Source organism: Anopheles merus, chromosome 2R, assembly GCF_017562075.2.
Source record: "Anopheles merus strain MAF chromosome 2R, AmerM5.1, whole genome shotgun sequence".
Lineage (NCBI taxonomy): Eukaryota > Metazoa > Arthropoda > Insecta > Diptera > Culicidae > Anopheles > Anopheles merus.
Window position 1 is genome coordinate 49,788,064 of NC_054082.1, and position 26,832 is coordinate 49,814,895.

The 26,832-nt window shown below is 44.3% G+C and overlaps 2 protein-coding genes and 1 long non-coding RNA gene across 11 annotated transcripts; 2 read left to right on the forward strand and 1 right to left on the reverse strand.

Moving 5' to 3' along the window:
* Nucleotides 1-638: 638 nt before the first annotated feature.
* On the reverse strand, nt 639-21,786 carry LOC121588587 (suppressor of lurcher protein 1). 7 transcript variants are annotated; one of them, XM_041906683.1, is made up of 8 exons: nt 19,972-21,786; nt 5,408-5,556; nt 5,181-5,252; nt 3,075-3,240; nt 2,820-2,937; nt 2,389-2,478; nt 1,975-2,249; nt 639-1,163 (listed from the first exon to the last, which is right to left on the reverse strand). In XM_041906683.1, the coding sequence occupies exons 1-8, from the start codon at nt 20,201-20,203 to the stop codon at nt 1,051-1,053; spliced, it is 1,215 nt and encodes a 404-aa protein (XP_041762617.1). In that variant the 5' UTR covers nt 20,204-21,786; the 3' UTR covers nt 639-1,050. The 7 variants fall into 7 exon arrangements, with proteins under 7 accessions (XP_041762617.1, XP_041762616.1, XP_041762615.1 ...); XM_041906682.1 differs by lacking the exon at nt 639-1,163 and having other exon boundaries at nt 1,546-2,249; nt 19,972-20,606; nt 21,641-21,786; XM_041906681.1 differs by lacking the exon at nt 639-1,163 and having other exon boundaries at nt 1,546-2,249; nt 19,972-20,611; nt 21,641-21,786.
* On the forward strand, nt 2,139-4,385 carry LOC121588589. 3 transcript variants are annotated; one of them, XR_006004195.1, is made up of 3 exons: nt 2,139-2,273; nt 3,709-3,800; nt 3,869-4,385. It is a non-coding gene; the product is annotated as an uncharacterized LOC121588589 (long non-coding RNA). The 3 variants fall into 3 exon arrangements; XR_006004194.1 differs by lacking the exon at nt 2,139-2,273 and adding an exon at nt 3,185-3,270; XR_006004193.1 differs by lacking the exon at nt 2,139-2,273 and having other exon boundaries at nt 3,527-3,800.
* LOC121588588 lies at nt 7,325-13,326 on the forward strand. Its single transcript, XM_041906685.1, has 4 exons — nt 7,325-7,434; nt 10,923-11,045; nt 11,135-11,316; nt 12,108-13,326. The coding sequence occupies exons 2-4, from the start codon at nt 10,955-10,957 to the stop codon at nt 12,111-12,113; spliced, it is 279 nt and encodes a 92-aa protein (XP_041762619.1). The 5' UTR covers nt 7,325-7,434; nt 10,923-10,954; the 3' UTR covers nt 12,114-13,326.
* Nucleotides 21,787-26,832: the final 5,046 nt, after the last annotated feature.

Consider the following 26,832-nt stretch of genomic DNA (forward strand, 5'->3'; position numbering starts at 1 on the left):
CTGGTGGGTCGTTGTGTTGATTCATTGTTGTTTTCCTGAAGTTTTTTTTACCATAGCTGATAAAACCGACGCAGGTACGCACGGCCCTTCTTAGACAAGCAACAGGCTTGTTGTGTATGGTATAACGGGCAGTGATAAAAATAAATTAATCTTCGACGTAATAGCGCACCGCTTCGTGGCGTAAAATATTGATAGTATTGATTGGTTATCTAATATATCAGCGACTGGCGCTTGTAAAGGACAGGTCGATCAGATTGTTTGGCCAGCATATGATTTATTATCACGTTCGTAAAGAGTGGATCTTTTATTGGTCGTTTTGCGTGGGAAATGGCATATTAATTTAAGAATAGCTGTGTTGGCCAGAGAGCCTTTTTCCATGATAACGTGAATACTGTCACGGAAACGGTGTGTTAGGAAGAAAAAAAAAATTGATAGTATCTTTGGATGTATAAAAAGATATTTACCGATTTGGAGCATCTGATTATTGATTGCTTTTGATTGCTGTTTATTAAAAATATGAATATTATCTTTCTTATATTACCTTTGGTCAAAATTATGTGTATTTATTTGTTATGATTTGTTTTGAAAGGGAAATGAACATAAATCATGTACACATTTGCCAGTAATCACATGTTTTATTCGAAATATGTACAATTTTTATGAAAACGGTTTGATTTTAGTAAAAGTTTTTCCTAGGTAACATAAATTATTCTACTAGCTTGTATTAATTTTAAAAAAGGATATGGATTTCTACAGTTAGAACTTTTGAACACAAAAAAAAAACAAAAATCAAGTTCTTGGTTTAAAAAAAAATCCATTGGTTTAAAATTCTTTCATTTGCACACGTGCGAGCCTTGATTTGCGTGGTTTCTAGTACTTTTAGGGATAGCTTTTCTGGGGCAGCTTCCTTTGGACGATGTATTGCATCCCACCGTGAGCCCTTCTTGCGTAAACTGATAACGGAAGCAATTTCAGTGCACGACCATTAAATCCGTCGTTCCGTGTGGGATGTTCTTTTTTCGCGGACGGTGTGCTGTTCCCACGTTGTCATCAGTCTAAACAGAATTTTATGAGCACAATACCAATGATGCTAATGATGCCGATTTCGTTCGTGATGGCGTGTGAGGAAGGGACCGTAATCAGTGCCATCAGTGACAGTGAGCCTAGGCAGTGTAGGTGAAAGAGACAAACGAAAACGAATCAGGTTATGTGGCTCACGTATTTGTTTCCGGCATGGACCGGGGAAGCAATGGGAGAAAGAATAAATATGTTTATTTGCTTGAAATTTGAATGCGTGAGCTCCTACTTGTCATAGTCTGGCAGTGTAATACAATGTACGTGTATAGGTTAACAGTTGAAAAGAAAATTATTTCTTGCAACGAGCAAAATGGTTGTGTTTTAAAAGATAAATTTAGAATACAATATTTATTTGACAGTATTTATATTTGATGATATTTTTTTATTTTTTCCACCAAAGTTTACAACAATTTCTTACATAAATTTTAGTATCAATCAACAGTTTTTATTTGAATAATCAAAAACAATGTTCGAGCTACGAGCAACGATAAATTTAAATCCATTTGTCTTTATACGCCTAAAGGTATGCAATCCATTATGATTATTTCAATGCGTATCACAAAGTCGCCTAAAGGTATGCAAAAGGCTCAACTCCGCTGGCCACAGTAACAGACAACTGTAGGCTACGGGCGTACAACGAGCAGAATTGTTTTATTCCAAATAGAAGAAAAGGATGTGTGAATGATTTTTAAAAGAAAATCCAAAAAGAATCATGCGTGTCGGGTGGCCAAAATAACATCATAAATTTAATAACACGCCAATGTACACAAGACAACTGTGCAAAGGAAATTCTAAATTCTGTGTGTAGTTTTGCTTCAGCAGACGCACTGGCATTGGGTATAAGAAGTTCACTCAATGTAAAGGGAAAGCATGATAATCTAAGTGAGATGTACACACCATGTACCCGGCTGGCGGCACTGGTCGTGGTGACCTTGCCCATCGACGCTACCTCGGTCCGCTCCGTCGTCTCCACCGGCACCGTTTCGAAGGTGTAGAGCGCCCGAAAGCCGGTCCCATCCAGACGATCGTTCGATACCATCGTAATGCGAAAGAAACGACCGTCCGAGCGTACCACTAGCTCGCGCCAGCTACCACAGTACATCGCGTACTTGCGATCGCGCGTGACAAAATTAGAAAACTCCACGTAATCGCTGGCTGTGTCCTCGTCGCAGCTGAAAGAGAAAGCGTATTGCAGGGTACGGAATCAGGTTGTTGAACGACTCATCTTCGCCCGCTCTTTTTCATTTCGTTTGCGGCGGTCTTGGGGGTGTGAGTGTGTGTTGACAATGAACTGTTGCAAAGCAAACTTACGGTCGTATTCCTTCGATATCGAAGTACGTGAAGCGCACGTGGACGAAATCGTTGGGCCCACCGTGAAATAGATAGTTACAGATGATGTTTCTGTTCATAGGAAAACCGACAAAGCGATCGGATAAAAGGAGATAGTTAGCCGTTGAATTAAAGCTCTTGCAATTAATATACTTATACTATTTTAACTACGCAATAGCGTGTTTGCTCGTTCCTCACCCGAATATAAGGTTAAACCAAAAATGGACCATGACGAGCATAATGAAGGAATTCGGCAAAGATGACAGCTGCCATTAACTCTGCCAGTACGCAGCACGCATAAATGACAGCGTATTTGCTGCGCTAGCTCGCATACTAGCGATCGTTTTGCCCAAAAATAGACGGTCCCTGCAAATCTGTATGGTACAAAGCCATAAACAACGCGCAGCACTAACCTTGGATAGGCTCCGGGAAAGTTGGGTGACTGGATCCATCCCTGGCTGGTGACGTTCCGGAAGTAGTGAAAGGTGCATTCGGACTGATTCGGTTGAAAGCCATTTGGAATCCCAAAATCTGTAGCCATCCTCGTCCCCAAAACAGTGACGGCCGCGTTGGATCGAGATATGCGGCGTGAAACAAATGGGTATAGATATTGAATTTTAGGTAAATCATTAATCATGCGGTCCCTGTGCGGTGGCGTAACTACGCACTTGTGAGAAAGAAAAAGTCCCCCGTAAATCCCTTGTTTTCCGTGTTGTTGTAACTACTGCGCAGCTCCAACAGTAGCCTCGATCCGTCGGACAGTATCGGCTTGGGAAGCGTGTCACCGCAAAGCGTCTCCACGAGCTCCTCGCGACCGTTAACGATGTAGTAAACCTGCAAAATAGATTGACATCGATTTATAAGGTGGGGAGAGCGGAACGTATACGTTTGGCAAGTACGGTGAGGTGAAGCTTGTTTGGGACGCAAAATTGATCCAATTTGTTACTGGGGCATATATTTGGTGTCGCTCGAAAGGAGTCCCGAATGGACCGTTTTCTGTAAAAAAAGGTTTTTGTAATTGGCCAATATGGATGAAATGCGAAAGCTTAATTAAAAATCCTATATGAATGCATTGCCATGACGCTTAAGTAGAAAGGGTGAAGCAGCGTGATGGTGATGAATTATTTTGTTTGATGTTGTTTTTAATAATAATTCTTAATCAACCCTTTAAAGCATCGCTCTAGCTATAGGTAGAATAAGCTAGCTAATAGGTAGGAAAATAAGATAAAAAATGGTCGTATCGTATGTACAATATATTTTAACAATCGAGTCGGCTTGTTTTCTTTGAACTATTCTTTCCAGGGGCGGAATAAGCACTACGCAAATTAAGCGTCCGCGTGGGGCCCCGAGGACTCGGGGGGTTCCGTAAAAAAGAACCAATCCCCCGCTGACAAGTAAGTTTTGCTTCTTAATCCTTCTCTAGTTTAGAATTACTTATACAACTTCTCCTTTGACCCTTCAGAAAGGCCTAAATTCGTGTGACCGCTTAGGGCCTTCACTCGTGTTAATCCGCCACTGATTCTACTGGGAATGCTAATTATAATATCTTTAAAGATAATTCTTAACATTCTATCAAATAAGGTTATTGTAAAAAAATCAAATCAATTTCATGTGTAGACTGTTTAAGAGGAAGACATATACCATTTTTCAAAATCGTAATAAGTTTAGTTTGGTAAATGGTAAGTTCTCATAGTAAACTCATAGTAAATAGCAAACAATACAGACAACTGTTTTTAGAGAAATTATGCTCGAATCGTACAACACGTACGGTTTTATAACATGCCCCTCATCGGTTCAAGCCTAGAATGGATCGACTTCCACATCCCGTAGCAAGGACTAACTGATTATCTGGCTGCATGGTACTAATAAGTCTCGAAAGCCTGTATAGGACGGGATGACTACGTAGGTCGTTACGCCAAATAGAAGAAAGTTCGGCATGATACAGTATACGATAAATAAAATTTATTTTCCTCTGTGAACTATTCCGTTTGTTTTGAAATATTTTCTGAAACATCCGAACGCTTTCCATGCATTCGGCACACCTCTAGCAGTCGTTTATTTAGGTAAAAGCTTCCGTTATTCTGTGCAACGTTTCCATTTTTTCATTACATTAGCATCAACAACAAACAACCGTTTAAATGAACAAAATATGCTCTCAACAACCATTGCAGTGTCAATTGCTGTAGTTTTTTTTCCCAAAGAAAGTGGGGACAAGAACATATAGCATCCCCTAAGTAAGCATTCCCATCAACATCAAGGTGCAGAACACAGGTAATACTACCGAAAAACCTACACAAAACTTCCAAAGCTACTGGCGGGGCAATGAATTATACAGTAAACTTTTCCCAGCATTACGCTGCGTTGCAAGCGTGCCGTAAATAATGAAGGTTAAAATCGCTCGTTTGCTTACCCCTTGCGCACGCCTACAGACGCGGCAGTCGGACCGTTTATCTTCAACCACCACGAGCACGACACGATTTGGAACGAAGGTGTATTGCACACCGACGGTGCGGAGGAAGTTTATCATCAAAACCCACAAAACCGTTCCTGTCCTTTCCTTGTCCCCGGGCCAGAAACGTCGTCCCAAAACACCGGCCTTACACATTCCCTTGTTGCTGGGCTGATGTGTCACGCCTTTTGAAATTAAATGAAATTGACTGAACCCACCGCCCAGCATCCCGGGAAACCGATTGGAGGGTGTGTTCGAGACAGTGTTCGTTCGAATGTGGGAAGCGCAATCCGGACGGAAGGATGTGTAAGTGAAAATTAATTACCATTAGGATATCCGTGTCACCGCATTCGGTCGGCCCGAGCGTCGACGGAAGACGAAACTCCGAAAAGATGATCTGTGGAAAGAAATGGCGATCCGGGGAAGGGATTAGATAGGCAATAAAGGATAGAAAAAAACGGACTAAACCAGCCAACTTCACCGAAGACAATGGCGCGATGGAGTCTAGCAGTGGTTGTGAAAGGATTGTCGCAAGGCTGTGTTGCGGCTTACCTGAACACGTTCCGCTCCATCGCCGACAAACTCGTACAGCTGGCACAGGCTCGATGGAAACAGGCCGGAATGTTTCGAATGGGACGGTGCGATGCTACCGTTCCGGATGCGGCTCGAGCTAAACACCACCCGATTACAGCCTCCAGTCCCTGGTGGAGAGAAATCATGCAGCAGATTAGAATTCAAGCATATAATGGACACAATCCTAGTGCGTTAGTGTCAGATTTTGCCTTCCGATGAGAAACGGCCACCCGGTTTGTGTGGAGAACCATTGTGCTGGCGTTCCGTGGCACGAGCTTGTGTGAAAATTGATTTGCTTAGAAGATATGAAGCGTCGGGCACCAGGCGCCTCCATGGCTGTAACACGAGGCCGTTTTAAAGTAGAAGAACGCTCTCGCAAACGATGCCGGAGTGGATATGTTGCTTTTAATTCGGTTAGCGAGGCCGCTCTAAATTGTTTGCCTGAAGGATTTCATCAATGGCAGTTGCTAGAGTTTCGGGGGCCGTACCAAAAAGAAGGACGCGTTGTGCGCTCTACAAGGTAACCTATTTTGTGTACCGACGATAATCGTCGGATTAAAATTGAACCCAACGATAAAGAGAATGTAGAACGTGCTCACAATGTTTCGGAATAGAATCAACTGAACCGAACCGAATCCAACCACATTGCCAACCGATCATGCAACCTCAGCAGGGAAGGGAAAGGAAACAGGATGCTAAAAATATAGGAGATCGTATTTAGTTTTTGGCATTTTTACACCACTTCTCCCACCCGCCATCGTCGACACCCGCCATATCCTGCTCCGTTTTGCACTGAGTCGAGCAACTAATCGGCCGTGTTGTTATCGTTGTTAGCAAAGAGCGAGATAAGCAAGATCGGTGATGGGGTGGGAATAGGGAATCGTGGAGCAGCTTGCGCGGGAGAGATGTTGATGACGGATGACAAAGAAATAAACAAAAGCCCTATTTTTAGCGGTCATGAACATCAAACCGCAGATAATAGTATGATCGTGTCTAGCGTGTGTATGTTGTTGGGCGTTTTGGTTTTCCCTTTTGTTGTTACACGTTTGGTGATCGTCTATTTGCGTCACGATCCATACCGTTCGTCCGTGAACCATAAATAGAAAAGCATTCACCCAATACGGTGGAAAGGATATGAAGCATCGATCCATGTGTCATATTGTGTTCATTTGCAGACCCTTTATTTGGCATTAGTTATGCAAGGTAAATGAAACCGTTTAGCGGCAGTTACATCAAGGGCAAGTCTAATTGGATTGCTCTAGCGGTGCTTTGAACTTCACATTGGATCATGGTCAATCGAACGGTCCAAACAAGCCCAAGAAGCCGGTGGCAACGAAAGGGGAAAGAAACAGTCTCGCTTTCCTAGAGGATCGTTGTTTGCCATCGATCGATTCGAGTGCCACGTGCGATATTTTTAAATGTGCATTCGATCCCCTTCGCTTTGTGGAGCGGGGTTTTCACATTCCATTTGGGGGTTTGCTACCGCCTCCTCCCTCCGATCACGGCCCAATCACGGCCAATGGATGTTGCGTCCTGTCCGTTCGATTCGACGGTGACGTTCGCGACCGAACCGCCACTGCGCCATCAGCCACGAAACACACGACGTAGCATAAACGCAACCAGCAGCAATAACAACATCGCCGAAAAGTAAGACTCGGTTCGGGTTCGGTTCTTTCTTCTCTTGGGGCTGGCGCGTTCGCCTCGCTCGGAACCGAGTGATCATTGTTTCGGTTTGCGCATTTGCCGCATTAGAGCGTTAGAGTGTGAGCGAGATCGCTTCACCACCGGGGCACAAAGAGTGTTGCCTTATGCGGTGCAGGATAGAGAAGGAAAGAAGTGTTGCCCGTCGCTCCCGGTGCCCTGCTTCCCGCTTGAAGATCGGGGACACTCTGGTCTGCTAGCTGCGCTGGTTATTAAACCCTCACCAGTATCAGTCCTATCAGTCTTGAGTTATCTCGCACCACGAACAGTTGGCTATCCCGCAGCAGCTGCCTACTGAGTATTCTGTAAGCTTGCTAATTCTGTTTTGCACTTCTGCTGATCATCGTGATACGTTTGCCGCTTGCATTTTGTTTCCACAACGCCAAAGCAGAGCAGGGCTGGCTGGGAGAGCGTACCAAAAGAGAAATTCATATTGATATTGCGTGAAAGTGATTGAAGGATTGTGATAACGGGGTAATCTACTTTGGTACCGAGTGCGATGCGGCACAGGTAGTGTTGAATAATTGCTGACAGTGATATGGTGGTGACGAATGGAGTTGAAAGGGACAATGGCACACATTGGGAGGCTCTCGAACTGGAGCGTCATTTTAGTGAATGTGTTGTGATCTCGCTTTAACGCCGAAACATGGGGAGACTTTGGTGCTTAATCCGATTCTGTTGGCCGTTTGTTGAATGGGCCTGACAGGGGTTGTGTTGACATTTAAAGTAGAGACGGAACGCAACAGCACACATGCAGAAGCTACAAAAACGTATTTTATTTTGCGAGTGTGATTATTTTGAATCGGTGTATCCAGCGCTCCATGGCACACGTTTCTTTTCCCAAAGGGCTTGTGGTGATTAAAGCTTCCAGAACGGCTCGATGCATGCTGGTTGAGCAGCGCATGGATTTCATTTGTGGAGTGCAGAATATTTCCACCTTTCGTTTAGTGTCTCACCGTGGCAAGATGGGTTGCCAATGGGGGAAGCAAGGCATAATTATGGTTGATTTATTAGCACTGCTTTGCTCATTATAGCGAGCAATAAACGAGAAAATGCACACACAAAAAAACAGCCACAGCGAAAGCGCAAACAATTAAGCTAATCGCTTATCGATATGTGCCGAGTGGCGGGAGAAAATGTGAACTCGCAGTCGTAGGCCACTGGGCGCCCTCACCAGGGCTGGTGCGGGCAGACGCAAACTCGAGCCATTCGGGAGGTGCTAAAAATAATTACCCACTTCGCACAGGGAGTGCGTTCGGGTGGCAATGTTTGCAACCCGCTCTTGCGTAAAAAGCTGCCCCTATTTGCCCCATTCTCTCGCCTGCCTTCCACCCGGAGAAGCCTTTTGCTTGCTTGCGCATCGCTCGCCGCCGGGCCAAATATTGTTCTCTTAGCTCGCGCAAGCCGCGCAAACTGCGAGCAAGATTATCCGCGCTCGATCTTGACTTACCGCTTCCCAGCTTTTGCGTGAGCCGGCTCTTGAGCACAGCATCTGCTGCCGACAGTCGGTGTGTACGATTTATGAGAACAGCTCTAAGCCGGGCCGCGGAAAAACCACTTGTTCCGCGTCTCGCACGGTTGCAACTGTTTATTTTTCACTCTGCGCACTGCGGTGCGGGAATAATGTGTCTTGCTCAGCACCTTTTTTGCTGGTCACTCGCAGAGTGACACTCTGCGACGTGTTGAGCTCGGAACAAGTGGACGAGGTCCTGTGGACACACATTTAAATCGTGGGGGGTAGAGCATAAAAATAATTCCTTCGCATCTTTTTCGACCCGCAATGAGCGTAGAACTTCGATTCGGCTGTCCCACGATGGGTGGTGGGGATGGAAGGTGTGGCAAGGTGTAGGGGAGGTATTGCAAGCCGCTGCGTTTGCGATGCCTCTTCCCGGCAGCGCGAACTACTCTGGGTTGGGTGGAAAATATGTTTATTTTTGCTCGCTACTCGTTATTTCCCCATCATGCACAGACGCTGTGGTGAGTGTGTGAGCAAAGGTAGGAAAAGCTAGGGCGGTAAATACACACAGACACTGCCACACACCTTCACCTCCATTAGCCTCGGTTTCCTTTCGAATTGTTGTGAACCGTTTACGTGATTTTTCCAATCTTTTCGCGGACCAGCTGGCGTGCGTCTGCGTCCTTCGCCAGTAGGCCAGCGGACCGCCGGAAAGGCAAGCACCAGAAAAATGCTTATTCGAAAATGTAATAACGGTCCCTGCTCAATTTGCACGCCATTCTGGTGGCTCTATCATTCCCCTTGTCGCACCATCGCACGGTGACACCGCAGTCAAACTGAAACTGCACCGGGAGCACATTTTCCGTGCTTTTCGTTTTGCTGTAGCTTTTTTTTATTGGTTTTTCTTATCACACGGAACGGTGGAAAGGAAGTTCGTCGCGCCGAAGCAAGGAAAGGGAGGGAGGTGAAATGGGATCTTCTGCAAGTGATTCATCAGTCGGTAGTAAAAACTGGCTCTCGGCGCTTACCGAGCGCTACGACTCGGTCAACCGGCGGACGGGTAGCATATTTTTAAAAATAGTTTCCCTTTCATCAAACTACACCCCATGCCCTCGTACCACACACGGTACGACAATAATTGGCCCACCAGACCTTCTGGCCTTTCGGGCGGGTCCACTTGGGGCCAAATTGTGCAATGCGAAAAATGTTTTCTGCAAGCCGTGCATCCCGCAGCCCGCGCCGCAGTTTGATGCAACGAATGCGTTGCTCTTCCTTGCGACTCGAGGAGCCGCCACGAGCGTTTGCGATGCGTGCACCAAAAGGTCCGCGACACCGATACATTCTTCAACTGTGTGGCGAGGGTAAGGTGAATGCTTTGCCCGCCCTGTGGCAACATTCTTCGAACGTCGGACCGTCGTACGAGCAGGGCAGGGGATCAACTACTCCCCAAAGGGTCTCGGTACTGTATGAGAAGCTAGATAAAAAAGGGCAGCAAGGACTGTCGGTAGAGGAGCAGCAACACTCTCGGTATTGTGGGTGAAATATTTCACCCAAACAGAAAATAAAAGCGCCAATTTATGGAAGTACCATTGGTGTTTGGTTGTAAATATTGCCGGAGCGGAAGATACGATTCCAACCGAGCATATGTTCATGTATCATCTTTTTTTTGTGCGCCTCTCTGCGCTCTTTCCCAGCATTCCACCGTGTTTGGGATTGTAAAAAGTTTTGCTCCAGCATGCCTTTGCCTTTTTCCGTTTGCTGTTTCAAATGGACAGCAACGCAAATGGGCAATGGTTCAACTGGATTGCACCCGCTCTAGTGTGTGGCGCATAATTATCACATTTTCCTTTTCGTAGAGTGTTGTAACGGAGCGAAGCTACAAAACATTCACCGACCATTTGGACGTAAATGGGGAGGCATTAAAAAGCTACAATTACAATCCCGCTACCGATGACCGAGAGATGCCGGTACGATTCTCTGGCCAGTGTTTGAGCTTTATAATTTATTTCCCAGAATTTACATCGGATGTTTTCCCCCCTTGCTTTCGAGCCGGTCGGAACTGTTTCGCCGGAAAGTGGGTAAATGGTTGAACGTATTTCTGTGGAACGTTTACCCTATTCGGTATGCCTTCCGTTTAAACGCACGGTTGGCACATAGATCATACATAAATTGTAGAATTATGGTCGGTGTTATGAACCAATTAGGACAACTCAGCCGCCCAAATGGTGTGGAAACAATGGGCAAATGAATCAAATGCTGTTTTTGGCAACGCTCGTTTTACTACAGCTACAACTACAACGCTTACTTATCGCTCGGAATTTCAATTAAAACTTTCAGACCAACCTCAACAAAAACCAAATCAACCGAAGATGTTCAAGTCGCACCTGGAAATGATCGGAAGCTACGAGCCCATCAGCAAGAAGGCTCGCTTCTTCAACACCTACCTTAAGTCGCTCAAGGGTAAGTAGCGGAGTTGTCAGCTCCCTCGCTGATCTGTCCTTTGAGCACCGTTTACTAACTGTCGCTGCGCGCGCATTGCTCTAACACAGGCTCCCAGGACATCATGGCCAAGGAGAAGCGCAGCTACAGCTCGTCCTTCGAATCGCAGAGCATCTACAGTGACTCGAAATTCGCCTGCGAAAGAGTCAAGTCGCCCGGCTACCACTACAACCCGGTCAGCAAGGACACCTATGGCGTTACGCCGAGAAAGATCAATGCACGCGACTTCACCGTAAGTATCGGTAGCGGGGGTGGCCTACTTGGGCAGCTCGTTATCATTTTGGGGGTCACATTCATAAGCGCGACAGCGAATTCATGCGGGAAGGTGTCCATCACACAAAAATAGCCGGGGATCTTGGCGGCTTTCGCTCGCGCAGTAAGCTAGAACTAGGGAGTTATCGTGCGGGATCGTCTGAAACCACCGCTACACACACGCTCGCGAAGGAATGCGTTCAAGGTGATAAAAATAAGTTCAACACATTTGAGTGGGATTTTATTTTTATCAGAAATACATGCACACACACTGAATCAGTTCTGACTGCTTGAGGTACTGTGCTCGTAGAATGTGAGGTGTCGGCAAAGGTTTGCAATACATGTTTTAAAATTGGTGCTCGATGACGAACGTACACCGGGGAAGAGGGAAAGAGGACGAGCTCAGTCGACTTGTCATTCAAAATTGTGAAAAATGATCTTTGCCAGAGTTTCATTACCAGAGCAAGATCAAGTTCTAGCACCATTGAGAGTTTGTTTTCTCGCTGGGTGGGTGATAGTTGGGAGAGTTTAAGGGAAGTTCATGTTCAATCGAAAGTTGTTGCTGGGTGATACGATCGCGTGGGAGCTATTAATCATGTATATACACACATTGTTAGACTTTTAGCCGCTGTCATGTTCATTCTGCAAACTTTCCCACAATAATATCATCAATTAATTTTCTGTTTTTCCTCTCTTGTTTTCGTTCTGTCTTTTCTGTTTCGATCTACATCTACGGCTTGACCTTGGTATCCGTTACGCGGGATGGAGCAGCGCTAAACATCGTGTAGCAATAATATCTTTTTGTCTTAATGTGTCCCTAAGTTCTTGAACACCACAGAAGAAGAGAAAAAACAACACTTACCCTACACATACACACACATACACATCTACCACTGTAATGATATAGATTTTAGCCTTCGAAATGACAGAGAAAAGACAACTCATAAGGCAGTAACACTACAGACATGCAACACCGGTACAGACATCGCCAAAAGGAAAAAGGAAAACGCGAAATCGCTAGATGATAATTAGTGAGCATGCAGGGTTTTGTAGGCAGCTCCTCTTGAGTCAACACAGCAGGCGGGCCAGCTCCTATTTCCTGCCGCGCCGGACATGACGCAAAACGTGACCCAGGCCCGTTAAAGTGCAGGCCACGGAAGGGAGAGCGTGATGGTCCACATAGGCACACAAACAAACACAACCTCTTCGGCGATAACAGTCGGTGCTGTGACGGTGGTGCGATTCTATTTATGTTTCTCGAGAAAGTTGCAGAATTACGACGGGAGAGAAAACAAAGAAACGGCTCACATACACATACACATACATGCACACAAACTCTAACGCACTTGGACGGACGAACGGCAAAACACACTTCTTACGAACGCGATCAACTCAAGTGTATATTGCAAGAACATTGGTTTAGAGATGAAATTTCGACGATGACAACTGCACGGACTAACTATTTGCTTGCGAAACAACAGCAACGCCAATGATAACCAGCCGAGAGCGACGGTTTCCTCTCGATCGAACACCACCGTCGATCCCGATCGATCATCTGAACATGCGATGCACCGAAACTCCACCGACAGCGACGAGCTTCGGGGCAATTTTCCGAGCCACTGAAAATGGATGCGCACCGTACGATCATGTGTGGAGTGTGGACGAGGCCGGCAGGAGATCAACCCGAAAACGTGGCCAGCTAAAGAGATAACTGACAGAGACAGAAACCAGTGCCGACGAACCAGAGCGGAGCGCTACTATCACCGAAACTGATTGATTCATTCGACCAGCGGACGGATGCTGGGTAATGTTTGCGCGAGACAACCCTCCCCGCTAGGCAACACCCCACAACAAGACACTATATTTTTCTTTTCATTTACCATTATGTGTAAAATATTTTTCTTTTATTCGTAAAGTCAAGGCTGTATAAGTTATGAGAGCGAAATGAATGAAACAAACCAAAAAAAAGTAATAAAATTCTCGAAACGAACCATTGCTTGACCTTTTATTTGCTCGATGCTCTGAACTGGAAAATGATCACGCTACTGTATCACGTTCTACATATGCTCATTTAGGTGTCATTTAGTGCGAACCATGGGTGCGATGATGAGCTTGTGCTTCGTGTTAGAGAATCATTAACATAATTTTTCTCCCGCCAAAGCACTAAAACCTGGGTATCATTAATGAAATGCCGCTTCTTAAGAAATAGGCTAAGTGTCACTACAACGGAAGCATTTTCGTTGCTCTTTCTATCGTTCACTGTTCGCCCTTTCCCATCACAACTGCTGCAAGCAGGGAAAATGTCTACTTTTCGCTGTTTACGTGTTCTTCATATGTCACACGCTGGGCGAAGAGAGCAATTATTTTCCAGTACGCTTTAACGATGCATGATGTTTGCCGGCAAGCAAACAGCTCCTGGATGCATTTCAATCACGGTGACCGAGCCTGGCGTACAGAGACTTCGCGAAGGTTAGAACAAGAAAAACATGGGAAAAGTATTCGATCGTTGAAGACCAAGCAAACCGGATTCCATCTACACGTTTGCATCCACAGCATGAGACCGACCAATCGAAATGTCTTGAAGTAATCACTTTTACAAAGCATATTGCATATACTCGTACCCATACTTCACTCAACGGAAAAACTTTAAAGCTAAGCCTGTTGCTGGTGTGTAGTACAGCGGGACGAAAAGCACTCTCCAGCATCAAATATTCATAATGTCAATGTTTGCCAGCGAGCCAGAAATGAAGGTGGAAAGAAACTTCGGGCGAGTTGATACTCATGATGGCTGTATGATTTTTTTTGCCTCTACTGCTACTTTCAGTTGATCGATTGCATGTCGAAACGTTTGCATGATGGTATTAAAGTGCTTTTTTCTATAATCCTTATACCTGTGAATAGCAGGTTTATAAAGGGAAAAACTAGAATATGGTTTTAAAATTGGTCAAACAGTCGTTTGCTAATGGACGTCAGTTTTAATTTCAAATTTTGTGTTTCCCTTTTACTTTTTGTGACTTTAAATTGTGCTAGAAAGTTCATACAAGATTGGGTAGAGCAAACTAGAATCTTTCCCAATTTCATATAGCCCATTTATTACATATACGTCATAGAAGACTTGAGTCTAGTAAATCTTTCAACTGTTGTATAAAGTATATCATTCAAGGAAAAAAAGCAAATATAATTCAATGTGCAAGATGAATGTAGACGTACAGTGTGGCAATTTCCTCTGCTGCAATTAACTATTGATGTTTTTTTTAGTGTAGTGTTCAGTGTCAAGAAAGAAAAAAATATTCGCAATTTGCTTATTATGTATTCCATATTGCAGTCAAAGTATAAGTATGTAAAAACATAATTAAATATATGATGTCTACTCTTGCATCATATGAAATCCATGAAAGATTGGAAAGTATATTTATTAAATTATTCATCTCCTTAAATATATGATTTTGATTTATAAAAATATTGCAAGTGAACAATTGAACGAACGTAAATATTGTGGTTTTTTCCGATCAGCTAAATAACCAAAATTGAATAAACAAATGTGCTGTGCAAATTTTATGAGTACTGGTGACCCTCGAGATACGGTCCTCTCGAGTTACGACGATTTGCAGATACGACCATTTTGATTTTGACAGTTAAAAGTAGCCATTTAGTAGAAGTGTGTATTTTGTTTTTTAGTCGTATCTCTGGGGTCACCTGTAGGTCAATTATAACAACATGTTTTTTTTATTTATTCTAAAAAGAATATTTATTTTACTTATCTTATCGTTAACTTGTTTTAGTGCATTTTAACCCCTATTGTTACGTTTGCGGTCACACTACCACTCCAGCTTATTTAAATTATTGTTTTGTGAATTGCAGCTTGGCGAAAATAATTGAAACAAATAAAGCTGATTTACACGGAAAGAAATTAAAAACCACCGTACCTCCACAATGCTTGGCAACATTAGCACCGGCGGCGAAAGTGGCACAAACCTCCGTAACAAAGCCATCAGCACGTGACTCATAATCTCAATGTTCATTTGTTTGCCGATCCATTGGGGTCACCTGAACCGATTAACCATTTTACACTCTCCAACTTCACTCTGTCACCGATTATCAGCGGAACCGGTGGGACACGACCTTCCACCGGGACCGAGCAATCGAGGTGTACGAATGCGGTCGAGCATCGTAAACGATTACGGCAATAAGGCGTCTCCCGACAGGATATTGTTCTGTTGGCGCGGTTGCTCCTGAGCGCTGGGAAATTGCTAAGGCGTGCAAAAGCTTTCCCCGTTTCCCGGCAAACGGCGCACAGGAAGCGGAAATTTGATAGCGCCCGCCGTGGGCGTGGTGGGTGATGAACGGAGTGGCGCTTGCAGAATTGTGTATGCGCCTCAGATGGGAAGGTTTTATTGAATTGCACTACTAACAGCATTACTATTGTCGGTAATAGGGTTCCTTCTCCCGATGGAGGGCAAGTTCATTCGATCGGGGCGCTGATAATGGCAGCCAGACGGGAAATGAGTGCAGCCACGAGCTGCTGGAAGTGGATGTAATTTATTGATGAAATATCAAACGCTGCATGAAAGCTGGCAAACATAATAATAGAAGCGACAGTTTTCATTTTAATGAGAGTGGTATTGGCATGGCAAATCAACAAAGAAATGAAAGAAATCATGTGTCATGTGGTATTTTTATTACAGGATCCTAGGAACTATCAGTTGGGTCTCGGTGTAATATTGTAGAAAAAATAACTTTATCCGGTATTAAATTACCGTTTCATTCGCAAAGTTTGCGGCTTGTGAGCGACATGTGCTCTAGTTGCAGCATAGTATCGGAGAGAGCAGCTTCACGGTAACTAAAATTGTAGAGCCATGTCATGTTCTTTGATATTTCGTGGAAGTACGTTGTTCAAAGAAGTTTCATTATGCTTGCCAAGGTCAGCAAATTGTAGCAGGATGGTACAATCTCAAGAATGAGCACTCATGAAAATGTATGGTGAGCAAATAATCCACAAACTGTTAAACCTACTTTAACTTGAACTCGAGAATTGATACTTTAATGTCAACATACCCCGGCAAAGCAAGAATACATCCTTAACATTCGTTCGTGATTGATGGACATCGAAAGCAGAAGCAAAACTATCCGATCGTAGGGGGCAGCTAATGAAACCGTAATTACTTTCCATTTTTGTGGCTCGCTCAGAACACGCTCTTCCGGTTCAGTCTTCTCGAGGGAATCTATGTTTCATGTCTCATGCGAACCTGCCGGCTAACGAAACCACCCAGCCAAACGTTCACGTCCATCCCAACGGGCATTGCCGGCGTGCAGAGCGAGGCCTAATCGAAGTTGGTGACAAACGATTGGATTGGTTTTTTGTACGTGTGTATATGTGCCAGTTCTGAAGATGCTGCACACTCTTCTAGACTGACCAGCTGATACGCACTGCTCCATCTGTGCGACCCATCAGTGCGTTCACGAAAGAACACCAAGAGCGCCACCAACAGCTACAGGGCAGGTCATTTCGATAAGTGATGCCAAAATGAGGGAAACGAAGCACCGACTCGTGCTTCGTGATGTCCTGTTTGTGTAAATCGATTATTTTCCAATAGCTTGCCTCGGTGATCGTTTGTGTGTGTGTGTGTGTGTGTGTGTGTGTGTGTGTGTGTGTGTGTGTGTGTGTGTGTGTGTGTGTGTGTGTGTGTGTGTGTGTGTGTGTGTGTGCGATTTTTTTGTTCGATACGTTTGCCCAGTTGGTTGGACCCATTTGCTCGTTTGACCGACCATTGATGGGATGTTTGGGTGGGATGAGGATGTTCATGATTAGATTCTATCGCCGAATATCAATTCGGTATCATTTGGAATGCTATCTGTTCGACATCTATTGGCTCTTTCCGTCGAAAATCAAAGCAAAAATGTGATCAGTGTATGGAATTGAGCTCTCAGTTTTAATAAAGTGATCAACCCGATAAGCTACCGCGAGTCTACCACAGCGTGAGGGTAATTATTGTCCTACAAAGCGTCCTATACAACGTCGATAACAAAATAACCGCAAAGTGGAGGAGACGTTGAAGTGGATTAGAAATACACTAAGATTGTTTGATGTATCGTTTAGGGTGGTTCTGTTGCGTCACTGCTATCATCCTCGAATGGCTAAGACAATGAGCTTCGAATCAATAGCAGTACGAATGTGCATTCCACATTCGCCTACCGGAGAGGATGGAGAACTTGTGCAAAAGCGTACTTCTAAGAAAACACTTCCGCAGTGCCAATTAATCTAGTTTGATAGTGAAAATTATGCAGTATTATCAATGCATTACTGGCGGCTTGCTTTGTGATGACTCCGTAAAGGTAATCTGCCATTGGCTATTGCCATTTAGCTGTGAGTAGCTTTGATTTGTGGTCTCCTTTGTTCGCAACGTCTTTGTACTTATTCTTCTTTTGGCTCAACAACCGTTGTCGGTCAAGGCCTGCCTGTACCACACTACTTGTGGGTTTGGCTTTCATTGACTTATTGATCCCCCCATAGCAGGATAGTCAGTCCTACGTATGGCGGCACGGTCCATTTGGGGCTTGAACCCATGACGGGCATGTTGTTAAGTCGTACGAGTTGACGACTGTACTACGAGACCTTTGTACTTATACTCGAGCAAATTAACAAAATGGTTTATTGGCCCCAATTGTTCAACACATAAACATCAACTCTCATCAGGCGAATAATAGAAGCGACACTTTAATTCAAGCACATGCGTAAGACATCGTTTAATGCAATACGACCAAAAACATTCGTTTTATTCCAAAGGCCCACAGCGCCATTCCGCCATGTAATGATGTAATCTTTTGTGACACCTGTTAGAAAAGACAAGTGTAATGAACTTTCGTCGGTGGAAAACTTTACAACGATGACCGCCCGGATGCGGAAACGACGAAAGTTTTCTCCCGCCTTTAGCTACCGGAAAGGTGGTGAAGCGCTGCCTGAACGAACTTCCCCAACAGTCCCCCAGTTTCCTGTGTGCAGCTCCCGCTCTCTACCATTTACCATTGCCATCTCTACCATTTACCAAGCAGGGTGTTCGCACGAGTTCTATGTATGGTACGGATGCGTACGTATGAAGCGTGTGTTAAAAGTCAACAAATTATAACATTCACTGTCAGTGGCGCGAGACAAAAGGGTATACGTGGCTGCGGTTCGAGAGGTTGGCAAACGGAGTTTGTTGGGAGGGATTGTAAAATCGGTCTCGGTGGAAGATAATTAAGTGTGATAAAATAAATGGAATGCTAGCGGCGGGTGTACATTTCATCCGTTGCCTTTCTTCTGAGTGAATACATTGCTACAGTGAAGCTGTGTGGGGATTTTGTCACCACAGATGTCTTTTTTTGTGCAACGAAACGGAAGGATGAATGCGTATTCATATTAAAAGGCGGAAAACGGTAGAGCATGCTATAAAAGGATGAAGGCATATATATTGAGATCCTATTTTACATATTCACAAAAACAAAACGAAGTACTATTACTGAAATCAGTCAATTGTGCAGCGTGGTTCAAAGAAATGCAACTTGTGGGTTTAAAAATCAGCAGTGTAATTTCAGAGCACGTAGTACAAGAAATAATGAAATACACCTTGCTCCCGAAACGCCATTATTAATGTGTAGAGCTAGCATTGAATACACTAAATCGCAAGAAAAATCAGGTTTTAGAACGATCTGTGGAATTTTACTGAATTTTGGTAACTACACGTGTAACTATAGCAGTTATAAAGATTCGAGGTATTTTCATATTTCTGAGATAAATATAATTAGAAACAAGTTAAAGATTGGATCAATTATAGTGCGGGAACGTTGAAACGTTTTAATCAATTTTCTCTTTTACATGAATTTGATTAGTATTTTCTGATAAAAATAATACTGATAAGAATCATTAGCTTTAACAACAATAGCATACAAAAGCGATTTTGATGCAATTTATGTAAGATATTTTCTACCTTCGTTTGTCAATTAAAACTGTTAACTAAAAACAATACACTGCAAATATGTGATAATGATTCACCCACCCCTTTTTCTGCTTATTGGCGTAATGACGTATGCGGTCCTTGCTACGGCGGGGCGGTCCATGTAAGGCATGAATCCACGACGGATGTTGTTAAGTCGAGCGAGTTGATGACTTTACCAAGGGACCGCCCTCTGGAAGCACCATAATTGGCTAAATAAAATGTTTCATTTCTAAACGATCCAAGCTTTAATATCACTGTTAATAACTGTACCATACTAAACTTTGAAAATCTTTGGCGATTAAAGCAAAAATCCTTCAAAAGCATTGAACAAAGCAGTAGTGTCTGGTAGCGTCGAAGTTCTTGAAAGACATTAAAATGTAGCGGAAGGCTTTCGAGCAAAAGTTTCTACCGCCCTCCCTACCCTACCCCTCCTCCTCCCTTCATAGCTGTGTCATAAGTATTCACATGCCGTGAAGGCATTCGAACAAGCAATAAAATACGGAAGTGCGAATAAACTGCCATTTTCTTAACCGAACACCGTTAGTGTCTCGCGAGATCTCCCCCTGTGCGGGTAGAAAGCCCCCACAGTGTGAGCACCAAGTTATAGCAGACTAATCCCTATCGCGGTCGTAAAAGCCAGGAAACTGCGCATATGAGCTTACCTTTTAAGTGTGACCTTTCGCGCCCGCTGCCTGTGATAGTCGCACCAGCCGTGATCGGGCCGGTATAGTCGCTGGAAGATTTCCCCACCAACCCTCCAATCGCACCGATATTGTTCGGCAGAGCATTTCCTCCCTCACTGTCGCTGGTCGAGGTTGTGTGCTGTAGTGGCAGCAGTAGAATCAAGTGTAGCATGAAATTCGTCACCTTTACTAATTGATGAGTGTGTTCCATTATCAGTGCCGGGCGCCGGGTGTCACAACCAGCCAAAGTGTTTGTCGGAACGCTTGATTAGACGGAGCACGGGAATGTCGTAGAACGAGTTTCAAAGGAAAGAGTCAAGAGCGATAGCTCTTCATTGGTCCGGGTTGGATAGCTTTATTCCTTGTCCCACTACTAATCAAGTCAGCTGTGGGGTTTGTCACTTGTTTAATGTTTAAGCGTCTGTGCTGTGCTGCCGCTTGTTCACTTTTGGTTTACACTACGAAACATTTCCGTACGAATCCACGCACCAAGCGGTTTGGTTGGATAATTCCATTCACTTTCAGATATTGCATCCTGTGCGGAGTGCAGTTCTTTCAACTTTATATCCTGCTTGATTGTGGTTGGAAATGCTTGTTCGTGCAGCGGCCAGCATCTTTTCTAGCGAAAAGGGTTTGCAATGCAATGGAAGATTGCTAATATTGATTCATAATTGCATCTGCGTAGAGGAAGGAAATGAGATTGTTCCTATCCAAAGAACAAAAGAGTGTAGCGTTTGGCATTTTGACAATAGAATGAAAATAAACAATCACATTGATTACCTTCGAAGATTACATTTTATCCCTTACCATTTCGATTTGGTTTATGGAATGTACATGCTGAGCTTCAAAAATTATAATAAAAATGACTTCAAGGGCAAATTGACAATTACAAGAGTAAAATGAATTTAGCGATGCAATTCACTAATACCGGTTGGAACCGTTCGGTATGAATATGTAATGCACTCGTCGGCTAATTGGATGTTGGCTTTGATGTTATGATTATGGTTTTTTTTTAACTTCCACACGGTGTTCAAGCCCACTCATACTTCTGTACATTGATGTGGTATTAGGAAAAACCTTTTACACTATGCTTGTTGGTATGGTTGTATGGCTTTGTTTGTGTATTTCCCCATCTTTGTTTGCACGGCTTCTTTGCCTACGGGAAGCGTACCTCGGTAACATAATCCATTAATTATGTTATGCTGTATGCTAATTAAACACATCCGTCACCACATCGATAGCGGCCATGATACAGATCCACTAACATGCTTTTGAATATTCACTTCATATAATTTTCACTTTTGCATGGTAAAAACGCCCACGGTATACTTTCAATGCGAACGGTTTATTACAAACTCCAAGCAGGTTGACTGCACTGCCATTTGGGCTAGTATCACGCGAGATTTAATTAGCATATTACACGAAAACTTTAGCCACGATGACGGCAGAGATATCACACACAATTGCTCACAGGTCATAATTGGCTCCTCCGATTGACCGATTGATCCAATTTGCATCTCATAAACAAACTACGATCGACGCGGGAAGTGGATGCCAGGGCATCCCTCCAACTTTACCCCATTCGCTTTTGCCTCGCATCGTCGAACACAAAAACGTGCATCTTTCTAGCAATATTGATTGTTCTAACCGTTCACCGGAAGCTTCCACACCAAGCGACCTGCCTCCAAAGCTGTACCACATCCGGTGGCGTGCCGCGTTTCACGCTGTCGTTGAACCTCGTACTGCGATAAACACCGCTGGCCAAAAATAGTACACTGTGACCGTTCGGTGTTGCTGGGTGGAAGTAAACTAAGAAGGCAGCAAAGTGCCAGCATCCAGCATGCACGGCACGCGCTCCAGCTGTGAGCCTTCGGAGCGAAAACTTCGGCCCTGGTTCGGGTGGAGTTCGGTTTCCCTCACACACGACCACAGGGGAGAAGAACAAACAGATTTGGTTCGGCTTGTGGCAGGATTCGGGAGCGGTGAGGCTTGGTGAATCTGCCCAAAAGCTCCAAACTCCCATTTCAGCGCCCCGAACTGAAATGCTGGCAGTGTGGATGCTGAGACTGCCGGCAGCATTCGCGCCCGCCTGGGTAGAGTTTTAATCTGTACCGTTTTGCACTCATGGCATGGTTATGGAATCTGGGGTGCAATTTTTCAAATTACTTGTGCGGCCACGATCTGTGCAGGGTTGCTGTTACCGTTTGCTTGCGCTTATGCGCGGAGAATTGTCTAATGCGGCTTAGAGGCTTACGCGTGACCCGATCGAATGGAACAATCAGCCTGCTGGAGCAGTGTGCAAGCGCGGTATCCGTTTATTCCTGAAGGAGATACCGACACGATTTCGATGGAAGCAAAACTATTGTTAGTTTGGATGTACAAAAGTTACTTCGGAGAACCAACCTCATGAACCAATGAATCCATCAAAAATACTTGAGTCATGTTGCAACGGGAGGGGTTTCCGAGTAGTCAAGCCTGTAATCCCGAAGCTCAGTACGTAGGAAGCTTCATAAATTAATTCTCATATTCGTATGATTATCCTGCGAAATCCTATGTAAACGATATGTTTTCATTCGAATTTAATTTTTGCAGAATACAGAATGGTTGGAAAATGTTTTTTTCTATAAATCCATTCTGTTTCCATTCACTGTCGTGCAGCGTATCAAGCCCGTAAGGACTTTTCAGGCCGTTCACAAGGACAGAGGGGGCGTGGTAGGCCCAAATTGCGGTGGCAAGATGGCGTGGAGGCGCTCACGGTATCAACGCCGGGCTAACGGATTGACATACGAAGGCGCAAGACCGTGAGCGGTTTCGGACAATCATCAGGCAGGCCAAGACCGCAAAAGTGATTGTAGCGTCAAATAAGTAGGTAAGTATATCTAAGTTCTGGATTGTTGTTAAGTTGTAAGATGATTCAATTTTACTTGCCAAACACAAAAGAAGTTCATACAAGTGTAATGGTCGTTGTTGGCTGCTATTTCGTTTTACATACTAACTACAAAAAGCATACAGGAACCGTATTATGATAGTAAAAAGTACCCAAACAATATGTTGGTTAGAACACTCTCGAAAAGATTTGCTCTGGGAATGAGGGACACAATACAGCCTATGTTTCGCTCCATGCAAATGATTCTGTTTGGCAAGAACAAATTAGTTGCTAATGATAGTTTGTGTTCGGTTAGAGCTTTTGCACTTGGAACATCCTTGACGGTATATGCATTTACCGGGAAAAAACTACAAAAGCGAATTGTAAATTCCCCTGGCTTTATTATCTTTTCATACGTGGTCTTTTCGTACTGCTGAAAATCTAAAAAAAGATACACGCACACCATGTTAAACTTCCTGAGCTACCCGGCAGGTGGATCTCACTGCCAGCATGAAACAGGTGAGTATAAATAAATAAAATATATCCTCCAATTCTGATAATGTAAAAAAAGGAGATTCTGAAATCTCCAACACTCACATTGAGAATGTGAGCAAACGGTTCAATTTTTCCGCGCTTTTCAATTGTGCTCGCATGAGCTGTAAAGTAAACTTTACGGCTTCGCTCAAGTTTCTAAGCGCATGGGTGGCGTTGTTTTTAAGTTTTCCAACCACTTTTACGCACGTCCCGGGGGTGGCTTTTTGTTTCGGCAAGGAAAGGAAAGTCAAGATACTACACATATGTTTCATCCGCACCTTACCATTTGAGGGTGTAGCACAGTAGATGGTGCACACGTGTGTGTGTACGATTATTGCTTTATGGTAGGTTTTCAATTGTACCTTTTTTCCGCGATGGGGCCGTTCCGTTGTGTTTACATTCAATTTTCTCAGTTGTTATTTTTCCACGCTAACCGGCTTGTAAAAGAGCAAACAGAACAAGTTCAATCTAAAGCTCTCGTAAGTACACTTTCAGCGCACTCTTTCGCTCCATTTTCTTCATTTCCGTTGGCCTACATTTGGGTCAGGCCCGCCCGTTCCGTAGACACGGCTTTCCGATTACTTTTTCTCATGCCGGAGGAAATTACAGCCTTTTTCCGGTGCACTTTTTGTTTGCGTGCTGCAAGTTGATCATCTCCGCTTTCTCCCAGCCACCGTTCAACGATTTCGGCGGTAAAGCTCCTGCCGAAAGCGTTTATCGGTCGGTTGGTAAATATAGAAGGGAGATTTTAAAATTTATTCACCCGTTACGCCGCATACTGCAGCGGTGCATCACTGCACATCTTGCGGGAGTGAGTGCGAAATGGTCAGCAAGTATTCCGTTGTAATTTGATGCCCACATTGGAAAAGCTTGAAGTTGGATCATACTCGTGTGCACTCGGCCATGATCCTGGCAGCAGCACCCACCAAATCAATGAACGAAAGCCTGTCATCCAGTGCCAATGGAATGGAACGCCTCTCTGGCATCCGATATCGATTCGCATCCCAAAAACTCCCGGACTAAAGTGCTCCAAACGGGAACGTGTCTTTTTCTGTGGCGAAAAGCAAGTTTCACATAACGTAGCGCCACGCTCCGGCTAGCGTCGCGTGAAATGAGTCGAAACGAATGCCAAACGACGCTCGGGCGACGACTCGCAAAGCATTTGGCCCGAAATGGCTTCCCAAAAATTGCTTGCCCGGCATCAACATCGGTGGGTTCGGTTCGATTCCACCCGTTAGCTTATCTCCCGCGTCCGCACCCGGGACTGTGCAGCCATGTGCGAATGTTACTTTTTCACGGCCGACGCCAACGGGCTTAGGATGGTGAGGTGGAAAACGGGATTTCCCGTGCCGGTTAAGCTAGGGCAGCGGGTGCGAGCGGTGAGCTGGAGCAGCACCCGATCTGGTAGCACTTTTTGTAGGCATTGTCACACGGTGTACCAGAAACGAGCGTCCCTGTCTGCTTGCTGTCGGAACTACGGGGAAAAAAAGAAAGAGACTCCCAAAAGACACTTTTGTCTGTGCCGTCCCGGAAGGACTTTCAAGATGCTTGTTTAGATTCAGTCGCCCGGTGTGGCTGTGTGTCTGTGCCTGTATGTGTGTGATTTGCCTACCGGGAAAAATCCGCCCGGCAAAGCTCTGTCAGCGAAATGGACACGTTGAGACAGGGCGACGGCAACTCGTTTCTTCAGATCGTATCAGACCCACCCCGGAAGGTGCAAAGCGTCTGCAATTCATATGTACCAGCACCATTCGTTTCGTTAGCTTTTGGACCCCGGTGCGTGTTTCCGTGTACAAACGAGCGCACCGAGTTCCGTACGTGCTCGACGTGCAGGCCGGATCTTGCCCGTGGTTACAGGATCTTTGTTCCATTCCTGCCATCCAAAGCATGTTTACCTACGCCGAAGGCAACGGCACTGTGAGGACGAGTTTGAATGTTTTTTAAATCTTTGTTCCTGCTGTTAGCCTTTTGCTTTGTGACTTCAATCGTTGGAGCCTTTGGATGAAAGGAGACAGCACGGGCCGTTAACTTCTGGCCACCTTCTAATGGGCAGTGCTGTGCTGTGTGTTTCTGATGGAGGAAAACATCATCAGCGCAGGCACGTGTTGCTGATTTGAGCTTCAACGCTAGGGCCTTCAGCCAAATGCGCTAGGAGGTTGGCAATGGCAGCACGTGACAGAACAAATCAAAGTCCTGGTAGCGGGCTACAAACTAATGGCTCGAATAGGAAATTACCTCCCACATGGTTCAAACAAACCATAATACCAGAAAGAGAGAAAGTGTGAGTGTCTAAGTGTGTGAAAGGTAGAAGGGGTTTGGTCTTAGCTATATTTGTACCAAGAATAATCGAATTCATCATTCAGCTATAATATATGTAGGATCATTAGGAACGGTAGTTTTAAAGCCCTGAGCCGAATCTCTCAAATGAAGGATAAAATTTCACAAGAATTGAAATACTTTCCATTGCTTTGAGTTGTAGCCAAGGGATGTGCCCTTTGTAAAAGAAAATGATCAAATTCCTTCTACCAGGTCTAGCGTGTGTTCATAAATCGACTTTCACATCGATGAATCTCTATAAAATCTTCATGAACGGAAAAGAAAATCCATTTCAATCCGATTGTATTCATGCTCAATCGGATGCCTATTCTTTGTACCATGTTAGTCCCAATCCTTTTGTACCGTCTAATCCCTAGCATTGGTTTTGGATAATGAATTATGAGACAACGCGTTGACATTTTGAGAACGAGATATAGCCTTCCAAAGCTTTTAACTGCCAGTTGGAATGACCACATAACATGTGATGGTTATGTGTTGTACACCAGCAAGCGCTGGAAAGCTCAATCTCTAGAGGGTGAAAAACTTTGCTAGAAACGTACACCGAGTACAGGTTAGTTTCTGAGCAATGTCCCAAGGCTAATGGGCAGACATAGATGGAGCTGCATTAGTTTTGTGTGTGATTTGTACACTACGCAAAGTTGAATGAAGGTATATTTCAGCAAACGCTGAAAGGATCGAAGGAGCACCTAAAAGCTGTGGTCGTTGTTGCTGTTGAAATATAATTCAATTCTCCACAATTAGAAAACATTGACCGAGTGTATGGGTTTGGAGCTTGTGTTACATGGTTGAAACAATGTTTGTGTACTCAGTTTGGACTAATTAAAAATGGAGTTTTTTTTAAAGTCAGTTGATGTTCTATCAGAGCTAATGAAGCCAGCTTTGAAGTTGGTTGGGCGAAAGTCCCGGATATTATGATGTCTGAAGATGGGCGATGTTTTTCATTGAAATAAAGTTAGAAATCGAGTTAAAATTAATTGAGCTTTTCGCTAGCCATGCACCATTCAAGCTGGTCGCATGTATAATCAACTACATAAATATTTAATTTCACGATAAACTCAGTTATAAAATAACTTCCATCTCGAGCTCGATTTAACTTTCACTTC

What these genes read in the sequence shown, in the direction of transcription:
- LOC121588588 (XM_041906685.1), top strand. Translation starts at nt 10,955, where the DNA reads ATGTTCAAGTCGCACCTGGAAATGATCGGAAGCTACGAGCCCATCAGC. An exon ending in CTACCTTAAGTCGCTCAAGG is followed by an intron (nt 11,046 to 11,134) that starts GTAAGTAGCGGA and finishes GCTCTAACACAG; the next exon opens with GCTCCCAGGACATCATGGCC.
- LOC121588587 (XM_041906682.1), bottom strand. Translation starts at nt 20,203, where the DNA reads ATGGAACACACTCATCAATTAGTAAAGGTGACGAATTTCATGCTACAC. An exon ending in GGACTTTTTCTTTCTCACAA is followed by an intron (nt 2,938 to 3,074) that starts GTGCGTAGTTAC and finishes GGATGGCTACAG; the next exon opens with ATTTTGGGATTCCAAATGGC. An exon ending in TTTCCCGGAGCCTATCCAAG is followed by an intron (nt 2,479 to 2,819) that starts GTTAGTGCTGCG and finishes TCCTATGAACAG; the next exon opens with AAACATCATCTGTAACTATC.